Genomic DNA, 17,114 nt, shown 5'->3' on the forward strand with positions numbered 1-17,114 from the left:
AAAGAGTGTGAGTGAATGAGTGTTCTCCTTTGTTCTCTCAGGGTCAGCGAAGAACCAGGGCAGGAAAAAATACATCTTCCTAAGCCATATCTGAACTAAGCATCTAATATTACAGAAATAGTAAGTAATAGCAAGAAAATGCGTTAGATTATCGTTTGGTTTAGCTTGTGAATTTTCCCTGTGCTAAGAGAAGTTTATCCCTGTTTTTGTAACTTTAAAGTTTTGCCTAGAGGGGAAATCCTGTTTTGAATCTTTTTGTTACCCCGTAAAGTTAGTTATCTTCCATCCTGATTTTACAGATTTTATTTTATTTTTTTAAAACCTCATTGTTTTTTCAGTCCCAAAGACCCAGGGGGGTTGATCTGTGTTCACTTTGTAACCAATTGGTTAGGATATTATTCTCAAGCCTCCCCAGGAAAGGGGGTGTACGGACTTGGGGGGATATTTTGGGGGAGGTAGGGCTCCAAGTGGCCCTCCCTGAATGTTTGTTTATATCACTTGGTGGCGGCAGCAATATCAAGGGCAAGGAAGGAATTTGTGCCTTGGGGAAGTTTTTAACCTAAGCTGGTAGAAATAATCTTAGGGGGTCTTTACAGATGTGGGGACCCACATCTGTACCCTAAAGTTTAAAGCGGGAGGGAACTCTGACAACCTGCTTTCTTCTAACCATGATCAGTTAAGAGGCAGACTCCATACCAGCTCACATTTTTAGCATGTGAAACAATAGCAGTAAGTGGCATACCTAATAAGGGCAATAGGTATAAGTGTCCAGTATCTTATACCACATATGGTGTAAGTGTTTAGTATCACTGCATGAAACCAAATACTATTACTGCTGTATATTAAATTTTTTTATTTTTTGCATCCATTTTTGATTCTAGACAGACTCTTGCACAGGGGGCTCATATCCATCGGCTCGCTCTACTTTAGCGCCTGTCTCATCCCCCGAAGGTTTTCCAGTGCCACCACCTTCACCGTGCAGTTCCATCAGCTTGCCCACTAAAAAAAAGCACAATATTGCAATTGTTAAGGATTGAGTATTCTTTGTATTAAATTCCCTGTCATCTATACACTGCAAGTTAAACGTCCAAATCATTTAAATAGGCCTTTTCTATACATCAAAATTGTACCACAGCTAAATCAGTAAGACTTGCCCATTTAAGAGTACCCACACAAGGAGGCTGCACTGATCGTTAATTTTTTTGTATTTAGACAAAGACATGAGAGCAAATAGTGGTGTATGAGAGTTTTGTGTAATTGAATAAATTAAGTCTTTCAAATATGCCATTAATAACTCAGTCCTGCATTACATGGGAATGTCAGAAAGTGGGAAAGAGTATAATCATTCGTTGTCATATGGGACCGAAACATGTTGTCATCATTCATTCCCAAACCAAAACCAAACATTTAGTTGCTTCTTCTCAGCATTTTTATTTGGGTTCTTCAAGCAAAAACAAGAATATTCCAAAATGAAATATCATTTACAGGAATTCAGATTTGTTACTGAAGTCTCAGACTGTTAGGATAAGCCATTTATCAGTTTTAAGCATTCAAACATACAATGCTGCTTTCAGAAGGTTTCCTCAGTTCCACAATCACCAAATACATGCTTTGAAAAATATTGCTTTAACTTAACCTACCACTCAGTTAAATTCCACATTTAAGTAAAAATTAACTTACATTCAAACTTGGGCTTCTTAAGCATCTTCACTTTGCGGACATACACATCATGAAGAGGGTAGATGGATTGACAGGCTTTTTCTATGTCTTTGCCAATGCTGTCTGGGATCCTGAAAATAATCAAAGTTTTTCAGTATTTTTATAAAGTTCAAATTATTCAGTATTTAATATTCTCAACAGCAGTCCATCCCACCTTCCCTCCTGTGAGTTAAGAACTGGAGTCTTTATAAAACTAGACATTGCTGAAGTCTGCAGAAAGATCTGTGTGTCATGCAGTCTCTTCACAAATTCTCTTTTTAGATTTACATAATCAGAACAGTTTGGTGGATCTCAGATATGGTGCAGGTGGCAAAAGAGTATGCGTGGGGGGAACAGTATGTTAAGCTTCCCATAATTTTGTTAAATATTTGGTTCCCCAACAAAAGTAGTTGTTGAGCCCTCAACCAGGAATGAAAATGACTAAGGCTCCTGTTAAATTGTTTTACAAGATAGTAAGTTATTTAATTAGCAAATATTAATTAATTAGTACATCCAGATACTCTAGCAGTCAGATTCTTCATCTTACTGCCCACAGAGGTGCTTTAGAGCAGGGGTCTCAAACACGCTACATGCGGCCCACGAGGTAATTTTCTGCGGCCTGCAAGCTCCTCTCAGCCCCCCCCCAGCGTTTACCTAGAGCAGCTCCGGCCTGTGCAGGGAAGCGGCCGTAATGGGGGGGGGGGGGGGGGGGAGCACACTGGTGTGTTTGTTGATCTTGCATCAGGCACCGCCCCCAGCAGCTCCCATTGGCCGCGGTTCCCCATTCCCTGCCAATGGGAGATGCTGGGGGCGGTGCCTGAGGCAACAGCAATACACACATCCCGGAACAGCGCGGGGGCAGGGCAGGCTCCCTGAACCCCTCCTGCAGCCAAACCCCATGCCCCGAGCCCCTTGCCTCACCCTACACCCCAACCCCCTGCCACACCCCTCCTGCACCCCTCACCCCTCCTGCACCCCACACCCCAACGCACTGCCCTGAGCCCCCTCCTGCACCCCACACCCCTCCTGGGGGCAGGGAGAGGGCAGAGTTGGGGTGAGGATTTCGGGGAAGGGGTGGGAAGAGACAGGGCAGGGGCAGGGCCTCGTGGAAGGATTGGAGTGGGGGCAGGGCCAAGGGCGGCGAGAAGTGTCAGTAATGTGGCCCTCGGGCCAATGTACTAGTCCTCATGTGACCCTCGTGGTCACTTGAGTTTGAGACCCCTGCTTGAGAGTTGAGAGAGAGAAGAAAAAAAGCTAACCACAGAAATTTAAACTAGGGTAATACATGAATTGCTATTAAACCTATCTGACTCTGTAAACCAACACTTAAACTTAATTAAACCAGAGTAGAATGGCAACTGTTTCCTAAGTTAAAGCTTGATTAATAACAACCAAGACGTACAGCTTATTGACAACTTCTTTCAGGTCATTAGTCTGCACCTCCCTTGTCATGATTTCCATCATCTTCTTGCGAATTTGGCGGACCTGCTGGTGCTGGGCATATGAGGTCTTGCGAATCTGGTTATTGCGCTTCTTGGTAAAACCCACGCAAAAGAGGCGCAGTAGATAGCCATCGGTAGTTTTGACATCAACATGGGCTTCAATCATTGTCTAGAAAAGAAGTTATAGAATACATTTGTCCCTTCTAACATCACAGAAAGACACCACAATGCAAGTCACAGCTTCTAAGCATTTCCAGTCAGACCTTCCTTAAACAATACTCTAGTGTTGCTGTCACTTGACCCCAACATCAAGGTCCGAATAATTAGCCCCTAAATTATTATAAATTCTACCTAATATTGAAGTGTCAATAGCAGTTTAATTCCTAAACAGGATTTGGGAGGGCACTAACTGATGACACCAGCAGCATTTCTTACATCTGGCACCCTAATAATGAGCAGATTGAGTGAAGGAGAGAACTCAGTAACACTAGTACTAGCAGGGAGCACAAAGGTGTTGATTCTTATAATGCACCTCCTCCATCCCAGGTTGGGATTTTATATGCCATCCTTGCTATTAATGGTAAGTCTCTCCTTGCCAAGGGGTTTCCAAGTAACTTTCCGTTCCAACCCCCCTTCTCTTGTGTTGGCACTTCTACTGAACATCCCAACTCCCTGCCTCATAAGCAGGGGCAACTTGGAGCCAGTAAAATCCTAGCTTGCTTGTAGTCAACATCCATTAGTTAGTTTTACAAGCACACTAACATCCGCCAATTAGAATAAACACATTCGGTGGTTTCTTAAATTTGGGATAAGGATGATGTCTACATCCTATATATTGAAAGTCTGTATTTAAGTGTAACCTGAAAATAGTAACTATGATACGTGCAGCAAGGTGTTCTGTTCTCTTAAGGTGCCCTCCCAAACTCTGCCCTTCTCACTATAATAGAGGTCTCAGGGATTTGCTTCAAATAACCGTGTTGTAGCTGCCTCAGTGGAGCCAATGACTAACTACAACAAATATAAATAAGGCCTCAAACAGGTTTTGCTTTTTTTTTTTTTTTTTTTTTTTTTTTTAAGGCTAAGCTTGAAGTCCATGTGCTAGAAGTATGGTGTACAATTTCTGCAACTGTGTGGTTTGCAGGCAACAGCAACTGGTGCAGATGCTGGTCTTTAAAAATATGACCTGTAAGCTTTATCTTATTGGTTTTTAAAAAGAAAAAATAAGCAAACACCAACCAATGAACAAATACAATATTGGTTGGCCTGAACAAGGAAAAGATCAGCCAGCAAACAGCATCAAAGATCAAGTTATTTCATCTCAATTTTTAGAGGCAGTTTACTATCAAGGTAGAATTTTTGCAGCTTCACAGATACATATCATTACCACTTACCTGCCATTTTTTGACCATGGAGCACATCTTGTCACGGGTGAGGTCCATTCCATGGAAATTGGTCAGACAGTTTTTGCCCTGAACATCCTCTGTAATCAGCTTGAATTTACGGAAGGCAACTTCATCATTCTGCAGATCAGCAAGACTCACTTCAAACACACGGCCCTTAAGTCCATCAGAAGCAATTTCTATATGCATATGAAATGATATTTTTTTGTTAGAAATTAGGACTAGCTCAAGATTCTGAACCCTCATTTGATATTTATTTATAATATTAGAGCCCACATTAGACTAGACTTGAACACAAATTCATGTAAGTTTAGATCTAGAAAAATTTAGTCGGTTACTTTATTACAAAAAACTTCTCTGCAACAGTTGAAGTTAAAGTTGGTCAATGAACTAGTAAAGCATCAATACAAAGCAATGAAAGACACCATGCTGTGCCCCATATTTAAAATTCGAAAAATAAATTCTATGTTCAGGCCTGAATATTCAGTCTAGATTCAGCCAAACATTTTAAACAGGCATTCAGGTTGTTGGTGCGCTCAGTGCTGCAATACCTTTAGAAATCGGGGTCCAAGGTTTCGGGACAGTATGCATATAAAAACGTAAGAACTAGGTGAACTTCTTTTTTTAAACACATTAAAAAAAAACATATGCACTTGCAAAATAAGAGCTAAAGATATAAATGAGTAAGAACTGAAATTAGGAGCAGAGTACATGACAAGTCTAATTTCGACACTTAACAGCTATACCTCTGCCAATGCATGACTGTCCTTGCAGTAGGTTCTCTATGTCCACAGTTATCATGGGACATTATTCCATGATCTACTAGATTTCGCTTTTATGAATTGTAATAAGACCAAAGTTTCCCTTTCCTTAATTTTACTCCATCGCTCCTAATTATACCTATGCACCATGCTAAATAATTCATGTCCTCCTTTGAAATTTAAACCCTGAAACAAATGTAAAGATAACTCCCTCCTAATCATGTTGGCCAAGCTGCACACCCACCTATGTTTACATAATTGTTGTGCTTATCCAGATTCCATTGTTCACCTCTGAATAGTAGGGGTTCTCGAACTGGGGGTCAGGACTCCTCAGGGGGTCACGAGGTTATTGGGGGGGAGGGGTCATGAGCAGTCAGCCTCCACCCCAAACTCCACTTTGCCTCCAGCATTTATAATGGTATTAAATAGATTAAAAAGTGTTTTTAATTTGGGGGGGGGGGGGGGGGAATCACACTCAAGAGGCATGCTATTTGAAAGAGGTCACCAATACAAAAGTCTGAGAACCACTGCCTTACCTGAATATAGTATTCCAAGTGTGGTCTCACCTGATCATGTGAAAGATAACCACCTCCCTCTACTTCAGTGATTTTCAAACTTCTGTACTGGTGGATCCCTTTCACATAGCAAGCCTCTGTGTGCGACCCCCCTTTTAAATTAAAAACACTTCTTTACATATTTAACACCATTATAAATGCTGGAAGGAAAGTGAGGTTTGGGGTGGAGGCTGACAGCTCGCAACCCCCCATGTAATAATCTTGTGACCCCCTGAGGGGTCCCAACCCAGTTTGAGAACCCCAGTTCTACTCAGGGATGCCTCTAAACAACCAGTGCCCCCCCAAAATAGTGGTTTTGCTACCCTATTACAATGAAACCCCACATATAGAGATCTGTCCACTATGTCCTTCCCAAGATCTTTCTGCATCACTGCTTTACAGATCTTCCTCTCCTATAAAATATATTGATCATTTTTTGTCATTTCCCCCAGATGCTTTTAAATATCTTTAAGTAATTGCCACCCCAGAACTCTAATCTTTATTGGGTCTTCCTTTGCATTTCAGTCCCACAGATTATCCAATAACTTTCAATAGAGATCAGTTACTTCATCTTGCATAGACAAGAACCAAACCATACTCTGTATATGAAACTTGATTCTTTGTCTACTGAGGACAAAAGCCTTAGAGCTACCCAATAAACAGTGAGGTCAAACCACATTTTTTTAAGTTGTTATCCTATAATATTGCAAATCATGTTAGTTTAAGCAGGAACTGCTTACAATGGATACTGCATTACACGGTCATAAAAGACAGGACAAATCAGCAGATATCAATTGTTACCTCAACACATTAGATACTCACTGGTTCCTTGGGTCCTGGTGACGAGTGTCTTCCCAATGTTTCGGATATTAAACATTGCAGGTGCCTTGACATCGTACCAATCCTTCTTTGAGAAGGGATCGACCCTTAGTTTAAAAAAAATATATATATATTTCCACTCATTTTTCAGATTAAAACTGGCCTAAAATTTGGTCTACTTCCTCCATATTTTATCATGTGCAACAGAACTGTTGTAGAGTTACAACATACTTCAATTACCATAGGCTGCTGCAATTTATGCATTTCCAAATGAACTTGTTTTCTTATTATCAGCATAAGTTTGCAAATACCAATAAGTGATACAGACACTGGACCAACAGATAAGTAACTGACCCCTCCCAATGTACTGCTCAGCGTTAGCCCTCTAGGCCCTGCACGTTCACGGACAGAGTCAGAGACCAGGACCCAGCGCACAGTATCTAGCAGTGCGGCTCTGTCCCGGCTGCACTGGGATGGCGCCGGAGCTGGGGGTAAATCGGCAGCCGAGCTGAAGGGGCAACTAGACACAGCTCCGCACAGCACGTGGGGCAGAAGCAGTCCGGCTCCCTAACTCCCGTCTTCCCCTGAGATCCGCAGCCTGGTGCTGGGGGACTCCGTGCGGCCAGGCCCTGGCTCCCCCCCTCGGGCAGGGGGATTCACAGCAGAGCCAACCCCGCCCCTCCCGCAGCGCCCCGTCCCGTGCAGCGGGGGCCCGCGCGCTCTACAGCCCCCGCTCCAACCCCGGGTCTGGCCGCCGCCATGTCAACACCGCCACCACCGCTCCTTGCGCCGGCCGCCCCAATCCGCCCGGCATCCGGCGCATCCTGCGGGGCCGCAGCCCAGCAGCCCTCCTGGCGGGGCCCCCGGCACCCCTCGCCCCTGCCCGGCCTCGCTTACACTTTTTTCTTTGCGCCTTTCTTGCCGCCCTTGGTGAGGCGCTTGTTCTTGCCAACCGCCATGGTGCCGCCCTGGAGCCAAAGAGGCCGAAGCCCGCCAGCAACGCGAGAGTATACGAGAGAATGAGTCTCACGCGAGAACTCCGCCTACCGAACTCTCACGAGAAACCAGAGCGGAAGGGAAGGGGCAACGGGGGCGAGATCAGCTTCCTCAAGTTCCTGGACTGAACCAAATAGCGCGGCGGTGGGGGAGTCCAACGTAGGGAACAGAATGGGCTCACCCTAGTGATTCCTTACGAGTGAGCGCCGGGGCCATCCCCTGGACTCCGCCCCATCGCCCCTGGCGTTGTGGCTGACGCGGGCTGCAGCCCAGCGCGCTGGGGATGCGGCCCGCGTGGACAGCACTGCCAGCCCCGCCTGTGCGTCCCCCCGCACACGTAAAATACAGATCCAGAGAGCGAGGTTCAAGGTGCCTCGATTTTTGCGCTGCGGCTGCCCCGCATCCCCGGCGTGAGCGCTGCCAGTGGTGCTATTTGTTAGGGGGATTCTCCCCCTGCTGGAGCGCTCAGCCACGCGTTGGCCTGGCCCTCGCCCAGGAATTAATTCGGATCCCCACACCCTCCTTCAGCATTTCTCAGTCCACAGCTGCCTCCCGCTTACTTCTGTGCCCCCGCGTCCCTGTTAAAACAGCAAAGATCACAAAAATCATGGGAGGGGGAGGGAAAGGGAGGCGACGGAGGCACACAAGGTACGTATGACTGGCAGAGGTGGGAGGGAGGTTGGATAGAAGCCAGCTATGGTGAATCTGTAATGACTGAATGACAAGACATTCCTGTTTAACACATTATCGGGGCCAGATTAAGACTCCTTGGGCCGCTAGGCACATCCCCATATTGGACCCTGGGCAGGGGCCACCCACACAATAGCCATTCCTGGCAGGGGTCTTTCATGCAGCTGGGGTCAGCCCCAGAAAAGTGGACTCAGATGCCACCAACCTAAATAAAAGATTTGGGGGTCAGGAATGGCAGCATTGGGGCTCCCCACTGCTGCCATTCCTCTGAGGTGGCAGATGAAAACAGCCCCTTGGCCCCCAAATTCTTTATTTAGATTGGTAGGGGTGGGAGCCATGGTGGCCTCCTTGCACATCAGGTTTCAAATAGTTAAGAACCCATGGAAATGCAAAGGGCAGTTCACACCTCCCAAGGCTATTTTATCAGGCTTTCTACAACTGCTGCTATACAGTACACTCAGTTCATACTTCCAAGCTTTTCTTCACAACCATGACAGCTAGAAACATTTTAAAATGAAAGATTGGATCACATGACCCCTGAAGCCTTGGTGCACATATCTATACCTTAGCCTAGGCTGGGTAACACTTCAACATACTTTTTCATAGTATAAAAATTATTGTTGGTGTAATGTAGGACAAAGAAAACCCAATATTGACTTGATACTGATCTTTGGCCACCAAATAAAGGCCAGACTTTTAAATGGCCAGTTGTCATGGTATGTAGTATATAGCATGGTTTCAGAAAAGATAATCTCCATCTATGCTAGCCTAATGAGACCCAAATCAAGCTCCCGGATATGAGCACCACACTACCCCAGTCCACACAGACACAGAAAGCCTTGTTAAATACAGTTGTTGCAAGCAAGTACAGTTTCAACTGCCATGAGAAAGATGTTCAAGCTGTATTTCTCAGTAATTTACTTTCTCATTTACTAATTGTATTAGGACAACAGCATGTTTTTATTGCTTCACCACTTATTTCCACCCCCACCAGGAATCTCACACACACACACACACACACACACCCCTAAAAAAAAAAAAAAAAAAAAGTCAGTGGATTTCACCCCCACCCCACCCAGAAGGCCAGAGAATGTAGTCAGATGAGAGAGAGGCAGGGAGCTCTCATCTTCATTTCCCTTAGGGATCAGTCTAGAATAAGGGAAATCTTCATTCTTCTCCCCTGAAGGACAGGGCACCAGTGTTTAACAAGGGAATCTGCACTCTTCCTCCATGTGAGGGGGGTGGAGGGGAAGAGGAAGGTAGCTGGGAAGCCATACAGCAGAGATCTTTTTTTTTGTTCCCAGCAGAAAAGCTAGCTAGAGCTCCATCTCAGTGGTTCTTTCTTTTCTGTTCATGTGTTACTGATTAAAGTTACCTGAGGCTGCACTAGGGAAGCATCAAACTCCCACTCACACAAATAAAGAACAATGCACAACTCCTAGCCAAAATAAATTTCAGTCTTGGCCACCGTCCTGAGACTGTTGGCAGCTTTCTGCATCAAGTTCCAAAGATTATATTCACCTATCAAAAACTTCCTGCTCTCTCCTGCCTGCCCAGAATCTGTAAGAGGCCAGCATCCAAGTCTTGACAAGACTCCTCCATATATCTTAAGGCTGTCTGCCTTGCAACTCCTTCTCCAAATGGGATTGGAATCAATTTTTAAAGAAGGGGGATCTGCAGAGAAACAAGTGACTCACAGGAATGAAGAGGCAGTGGGAGCCCTGAGCAGGCCATCTGGAAAAGGAAGTCCCAGTCAGCCTCACACTATTGTTAATATAGGTTTGTCTACACTACACTGGTTCAGCTGAACCAGTAGGACTTAGTGAAGAGGTTACCTGCGCCAAGAGGAGAGTTTCTCCCATTGGTGTAGGTTCTCCACCTCCCTGAAAGACAGAAGCTACACCAAGCGACAGCACTATCTACACCTGGGGTTAGGTTGGTATAAATATTCCGCTCAGGGGTGTGGATTTTCCACCCGGAGTGATGTAGATACCAACATAAGTCTGTAGTATAAACCACGACAGGAGTCAGAATTTCAAAGGAGTACTGGTTTAACCCTGAGGCAGGAAGGAAGAATTAGATGGACAACCACAATGTATACCCAGTCTTTGACAGCTAAGAGCCTGCTACCCCCTCCCCCCCCCAAACTTTTTTTGGGAAAGTCCATTTATTTTAATTTAATTACTTTAATATTGGCAAGTAGCTCATCAAAGGGAGCTTTATGGGAACCTAGATGAAACATATCCCATTTGCAGGTGTCAACCAGAAACTGCAGGCAGATAGACAAGTGGGATTTTCTTGGAGCAGAAATTAATACTTATACGGCACTAATTAATAAACTTCTTTAAACTCTAAGTTCTCAACCATTAATGGAAACCAACCAATATAGAATTAAATGATATTTAATAATAGCCACTCTATACAAGAGGTTTACCTCATAACTATTCTCAATATTCCTATCCAGGACTGAATACATTGCCTCCTTGCCAGTATAGTCAACTCATAGGAAATCTATTATTGATGGAGCTTCTATAATTCAAAAACTCTCCCTTCTTTTCTTTATTATACTTTCATCTGATCCATGAAAATTCATGCCCTCAGGTGTTAGCTATCCAGTTGCAGTAAGTCCTGTGTTCTGCTTTAACTTATGCAGCCTACTTAGCACCACAGGGAAGAGTAAGCAAAGTCAGCAATATATAACTTAATATTAAAGGGCCCATGTATGCAAATGGTGATTTGTTGGAATGATTTCATCTGCCCTGCTGTGCTTTGCCCTCCCCCTCATACTAGAGATCTAGAGTGTCTGTGTATTCTTGAATGTTTAGGCATGTCCTGGTTTTGAACACACATCTTGGTGTCAGTTTTACAAAAAAAAAAAGTTTGTTCCCAGGTTTTGCCAACCCACCACCAGACTCTGCCTGAGGGACCCATGCACCAGCAGAGCCACTGAAATTAACAAGTTGGCAGAGCCCATATTTGAATCCAGGACTATTTTTAGTGGACTGTTTACATATTGCCATACTGCCTTTCCTTTTCCAAGATCTTCTAGTGAGCCCTTTCACTCCCGTCAAGCCAACTTCCCAACACCTAGGTCCTGATTCTTGGCTCTGCTATGGCTATGCTGCTAATCGCTCCAGGGAACAAAGCACCTGTAAAGCCAGTGAATCAGGCCCTAAGAAGATTATCCTTGTATAATGAGTGTCCCCAAGTGACAGATCCAGCAAAGCAGTTCAGTGACACTCCCCTCTCAGCATCAAGTGCAAGGAAAATTCCTTGGGAAAGAGAATGTGGCCAGGATAACCCTACATCCTAGCAATGCCCTGATTCTGGAATGGCTTCTTGGGGCCACAGGTTGGCAGGTTTAAATACAATTATTTTAAAACAGTTATACTTTGCTTGCGTTGGCCAGACAAAATATATTTAAACAGTTAGCAGGAGTTACCTTAAAGTGATTCTATTACTATAGTTCAAGTGTTACTGGAGTTGAGGCCTAGTGTTTTGGAAACATAAGCAATTGGTATCCACAGTTCCTCCGGCTGCAATTGAGTTAGTAGGTGACAATGCACCTAGCCAATGAGCTACCATATTAGTCTTTCAAGCAAAATGGTACTATAAAAGTATTACAGGTGAACTCTGCTTCTTTGATTCTCCCCAATCGAAACCTATGGAGAACCTTTCTAAATTAAAGGGCCTGATTCTCTACTGCTTTGCACCTTGGTTAGCTTTTTATTCCCACATTGCACAAGCATAAATAGCTGCACAAGATGCAAGCAGCACGCCATCGGACCCTAAGAGTTCTTATTGGTAAGCAGAGCTCACAGGGTCTTGTTTGGTTGTTGTGGGTTTTTTTGTTAGTATCCCCCTCCCCCCAAAATAATTGTCCATTTCTAGGAAATACCTGATATCAGCTGTATTGCTGTCTGCTTTAGGCATCACACAGTTCTCACATAGTTTCAGGCGCTTGCATAGGCGGTGCGAGTCCTCCATTTGGCGAGACTCACCCGTGAGTGATGGAAGCAACCTAGAAGTATGGGGGGGCACCCTCCAGCATCTGAGCTGTGGCCCTGCCTCCAAGGCCCTACCCCTGCTCTGCCTCTTCTCTCACCCAAGGCCCTTCCCTTGCTCCACCCCTTCCCGAGGGCCCCCCCCCCCACCTGCTGCTTGCTCCTATCCACCCCCTTAATGGAACGGGGAGGGGGGGGAGGAGAGGCACAGTTTCATCACTTATTCCTGTCTTAGGCTAGCGATTGGGGGCCAGGGAGAAGAGCGAACAGCAGGTGGGGGGAGGGAAGACTTGGGGAAGAGGGCAGAGACGAGTGAGTGGTGGGGGGGAGCCCTTGGGGGAAAAGACAGGGTAGGATGGGGCGCAGGCAGGGCCATGAGCCGGGTGCTGGTGCCCCCCCATTCCCCTGACTTCTATGGAGCTTGGCTTCCGGCACTACAAAGGCAGTGGCAGGCTAGCGTGCCTCTGGAGGGGTGACCTGCACCACAGCCGCGGCATTTCCCCCCTGCATGGCCAGACTTTTGGGGGGAGGTTTAGCCTCCCCTGGCCTCTTATATGTGCTGCTCATGGATCCTTGTTCAGTTTCCTGTGAGCTGATTCTGCATTCCACAGACATAACAAATGTGTGGAGGAGGGTAAGAGGTAAGAATAAGCTGAAGAAAACTGCATCCTCTTTGCTCATCCAGATAGTTTGGTATTTCAAAACCGTAAAAAGCCCTTCTAACCATGACTAAGGCCTGATCTACACTACACAGTTGGGTCGACGTAAGGCAGTTTATGTCGACCTAATTATGTCAGTGGACACACTCAGCCTTGCTCCCGCCAATGTAACTACCCTACTACACCACCATCATAGCTCCATCTCCACAAGAGGCATAGGGCTATATAGCTAGAGCGACTCAGCATCTGTGTAGACATGGTGTTACTTACATCAGCCAAGCTGGAGCCGTGAAATTGATAAGAAAGCTTGGCAGCTAGAACCTGGCTGTCCCTGGCTCTCCACTTCCAGCCAGGCTGTGGCCTGCGGGATCCACTCAGGGAGCTGAGAAGCCTGGACGGCTGCGCCCCCATTCCCAGCTGGGAGCTGAGAGCCCGGGGAACAGGTAGGCTCCCGACGGGAATTGCACTGAGTGGAGAGCCCTGGCTCTCAGCCCCCCACGCAGTCCCTCTTCAGTCAGTGGAAGCAACTGCAGTGGCTGTAAGTCAAACTAACATAGGTCAACTTAAGGCTGTAGTGTAGACTTGCCCTAAGTAGCAAATAGAACAATCAGAGACACTTCTAAGCATTACTGCTTATTGTTAAACCAGTATTACAGTAAGGTTTATGATCTCTGTGTATAGGGTGCTCTATTGCAAGTGTCATAAATAAAGTTACTTTCATTAGGAAACTAGCTGCAATCAGCTGGCTGGGTGGAAAAAGTGCCCATGGTAACAACAAAGATCCAGAGCATCTCCTCCCCTAAGGGAAAGGAGGAATGCTGGGGGACACTCTTAATGAATTGCCCTCCATGATGGTGAAGTTTGCCATCCCCACTGTGGAACGAGTTCAGGTATCTCCTCCAGAAAACATTCCACCAAGGTTGTGCAGGCCTTTGGAGAGCTGCAGGAAGTAAGCTCTCTGCCTCCACACTGGTTCTGGGGCATCTCCCCCTCCAGTTTTCTGGCACTACTCTTCCATTGCTCTACAGATCTTCCCCAGGCACTTTGACCCTGATAGTTGGTATCCTTGGGATTCTGTGCTAACCGTTTCTAGTAATTTTCCTGGGGCAGGTGAGAGCATAACACACATACCCCAGACTTACCTACTCCCAACCCAGAGCCACTCAGTCCCTGACCAGAGAATCTTCTGTAGGTTACCAGGAAGGTGGCCCCTCCCTGCATAGCACAGGTGGGTAAGCACAGGGAAGGCCCTTTCCACACAGCGCTCAAGGACACAATATTGCCCTTATGTACAGCATTTAATCAGCAGGTGTTTTCTTTTCAAATACACTTCCACAGTTGGTCATTCTTGTCTTTTTGGACTTCCAGCCTGAATAAAATGGTTGGAATTCTTTTTTAAACATAGTTCTTTCAAATTTAACCTTCCTCCCCTGATAATTTGCCAACATCTCTCTACAGTACAGTACTCTTTTTCTCCATACCCTGATCTCTTCTTGGGCCTAGTATTATTCGTTCTCGAAATCTCATTCTTGCATAGAAATCCTCCTCTCCCATAGTTTGTGTTGACTCCCTAACCTCTGAAGTTCATTCCTGCTACAGCAGTTAAATGTTGCTTTTTTAAAATAAAGTAACATTGTTCAGAAACCTTGTCTAATAAGTTTTAGTCCATGGTGAAATTTTAATTATAGACAAGATATGAATCTGTGAAAATAAGGTTCTTAATGGTAGTGCTTGCAGAACCTGAGCTAGAGTGGTGGGAGTGGTGTATAAATATACAAGAACCTTTTCTAAGGTTTTCTGGTTAGCACACTAACCAGTAGAAACCCTGGTTTGTTTAACATATACTTTTCAGCCCCCTGGATGCAAACCTAACTGCAATGATGGGCCTTCCTTTCTGTCTGTTTGTATTTTGCTTATTCACTGAAAAATAGTAAGATATTTCTTACTAATGTGAACAGGTCAGGATCCCTATCCCTCTCTCAACACAACACATGTAAATATGCATAAACACATACGACTTTCTCTGGTTTCCCTTTATTCTGACCTTAAGAACAGTTGAATATAAATCTTATCTGGTTGTTTCTAAAGCCTCCTGTCTGATAATTCAGCCCCAGTACCTCAGACAAAGGTGCGAATGAGACTCACCTGTCTGACTGACTGCCAGGGTGAGTCAACAGAAATAATAATATATGGAGATATACCTATCTCATAGAACTGGAAGGGACCCTGAAAGGTCATCAAGTCCAGCCCCCTGCCTTCACTAGCAGGACCAAATACTGATTTTGCCCTAGATCCCTAAGTGGCCCCCTCAAGGATTGAGCTCACAAGCCTGGGTTTAGTAGGCCAATGCTCAAACCACTGAGCTATCTAACTAGCTCCAGTGCAGAAGACCTCTGTAGAGGGTTCCAGAACTCAACATTCTGTGTACTTTAAAGAATGGGTACATGGCACATTCACTTGTGTTAGTATTATATGTGGCAGGTATTAATATTGATAGGATTTAGGAGTCAGATATATTGATACTGTGCATCTGTAATCTAGATACGTATTTCTCAACCTTTTTGATACCAGGGACCAGCTTGCTGCCTTCCAAAACTGGGCTAGGGATATCTCAGGGACTGGAGCTGGTTCACGAACTGGTCGTTGAGAAACACTGATCTAGATGGAAAGCAACATCTCAGATATAACTACAACCATCAAAAAATAAATGTTCAGGAAAGCCCCACAAGTAATTTGAGATAATTATAAAGGATCCTTCTGTCACTGCCATAGACTATTTAAGGTTCTCTCATCATAGTCTTCATTCCAAACCCTCATTTATTTAGTTGACTATGAGAATTTACTGTAGTGTGAATTTTGATATAGAAAACCTTCTTTTCTTTCCTCTGGTGAAGTTCTCTCTTAGCTCCGTGGGCTGCTCTGGGAATCTCTCTCAAGTACATCAGAATCTTCACATCTCCTTGTTTGGGGGTATAGTTTATTACTTCCTGCATGAGTCACCACTAAAAAAAAATGCCTTTGAATTCTGCAGTGATAGAATACTAAGAGAATGTAAACACCAAGTATTGGTTCAAGTGCACTGCTATGTCAGGTCTCCTTTTATCCAACATTCCCTGTACTGTTCATACCGATTCCAAATGCAGTGTTTCTTAACTAGTCGTATATGATGATTTTTAATCCATCAGGATTAGGGATGCACAATATCAATAAACATGACTCCTAAATCCCATCAATGAAATACATCCTCTCTACAGTGCTAACCTACATGAATATTTCACATCCCAAGAGCTGTATACGTGTTCTATGTGGTTTCATTTTAAGTATTTTGCATATATGATTCAACTACTTAAACAGGAATCTTCCAATGGAGCAAATGTGTTTGTGATACAGAACACATGTTTTCACATATCTTTTTTTATAGAGTTTCCAAAGATACTTGGGCATGAGTCTGCAGCGATCAGTTGCAGGTCACTTGCCAGTAATATCTGTGTATATCTCACTTAGTCATTTCCCTGCTATTGCAGAGGCCTCAGGCACAGGTGCACTTCAGTCCCTTCTATTCTTTGCCTATGGCATAGAATAGTCTAGTCTCCTGTGTGTTGTAATACTTTGGTTTAATTTCAGTTGTTGGGTTTAGTGTGTGGGTGGTGTTAGTAGCCCATGATATACTGGAGGCCAGACTAGATGATATAACAGCCCCTTCTGGCCTTAAACTCCACAACTTTATTGAGCGTCAGGTGTAAGAAATTGATCTTGCAACTGCCTTTAAATGAGCTTACTCTCTCCATCCAGTTGGAGTCCCACTTACAGCAGTAGGGTAGAGTTGCCAACTTTCTATTGGCACAAAAGCGAACTTTTAGCCCTTCCCTGAGCCCCCTGCTCACTACATTCCCCCTCCCTTGGTGGCTCACTTTCCCCCACCCTCACTCACTGTCACTAGGCTGGGGTGGGGGTGCAGCAGAGGGTGAAGGCTCTAAATGGGGGTGCAGGCTCTGGGGTGGGGTCAGAAATGAGAGGTTCAGGGTGTGGGAGGGGGCTACGGGCTGGGGCAGGGAGTTTGGATGAAGGCTCTGGGCTGGGTGTGCTGGCTC

At 44.9% G+C, this 17,114-nt stretch overlaps 1 protein-coding gene and 1 non-coding gene across 2 annotated transcripts; both read right to left on the reverse strand.

The window, feature by feature from the left end:
* Positions 1–833: 833 nt before the first annotated feature.
* Positions 834–7,683, reverse strand: RPS3A (ribosomal protein S3A). The gene is made up of 6 exons (XM_054029508.1): positions 7,572–7,683; positions 6,678–6,781; positions 4,532–4,719; positions 3,101–3,309; positions 1,681–1,790; positions 834–999 (listed from the first exon to the last, which is right to left on the reverse strand). The coding sequence occupies exons 1-6, from the start codon at positions 7,631–7,633 to the stop codon at positions 878–880; spliced, it is 795 nt and encodes a 264-aa protein (XP_053885483.1). The 5' UTR covers positions 7,634–7,683; the 3' UTR covers positions 834–877.
* LOC128838760 (small nucleolar RNA SNORD73) lies at positions 1,316–1,387 on the reverse strand. Its single transcript, XR_008445264.1, has one exon. It is a non-coding gene; the product is annotated as a small nucleolar RNA SNORD73 (small nucleolar RNA).
* Positions 7,684–17,114: the final 9,431 nt, after the last annotated feature.

This window comes from Malaclemys terrapin, chromosome 5 (genome assembly GCF_027887155.1).
Source record: "Malaclemys terrapin pileata isolate rMalTer1 chromosome 5, rMalTer1.hap1, whole genome shotgun sequence".
Taxonomy (NCBI): Eukaryota; Metazoa; Chordata; order Testudines; family Emydidae; genus Malaclemys; species Malaclemys terrapin.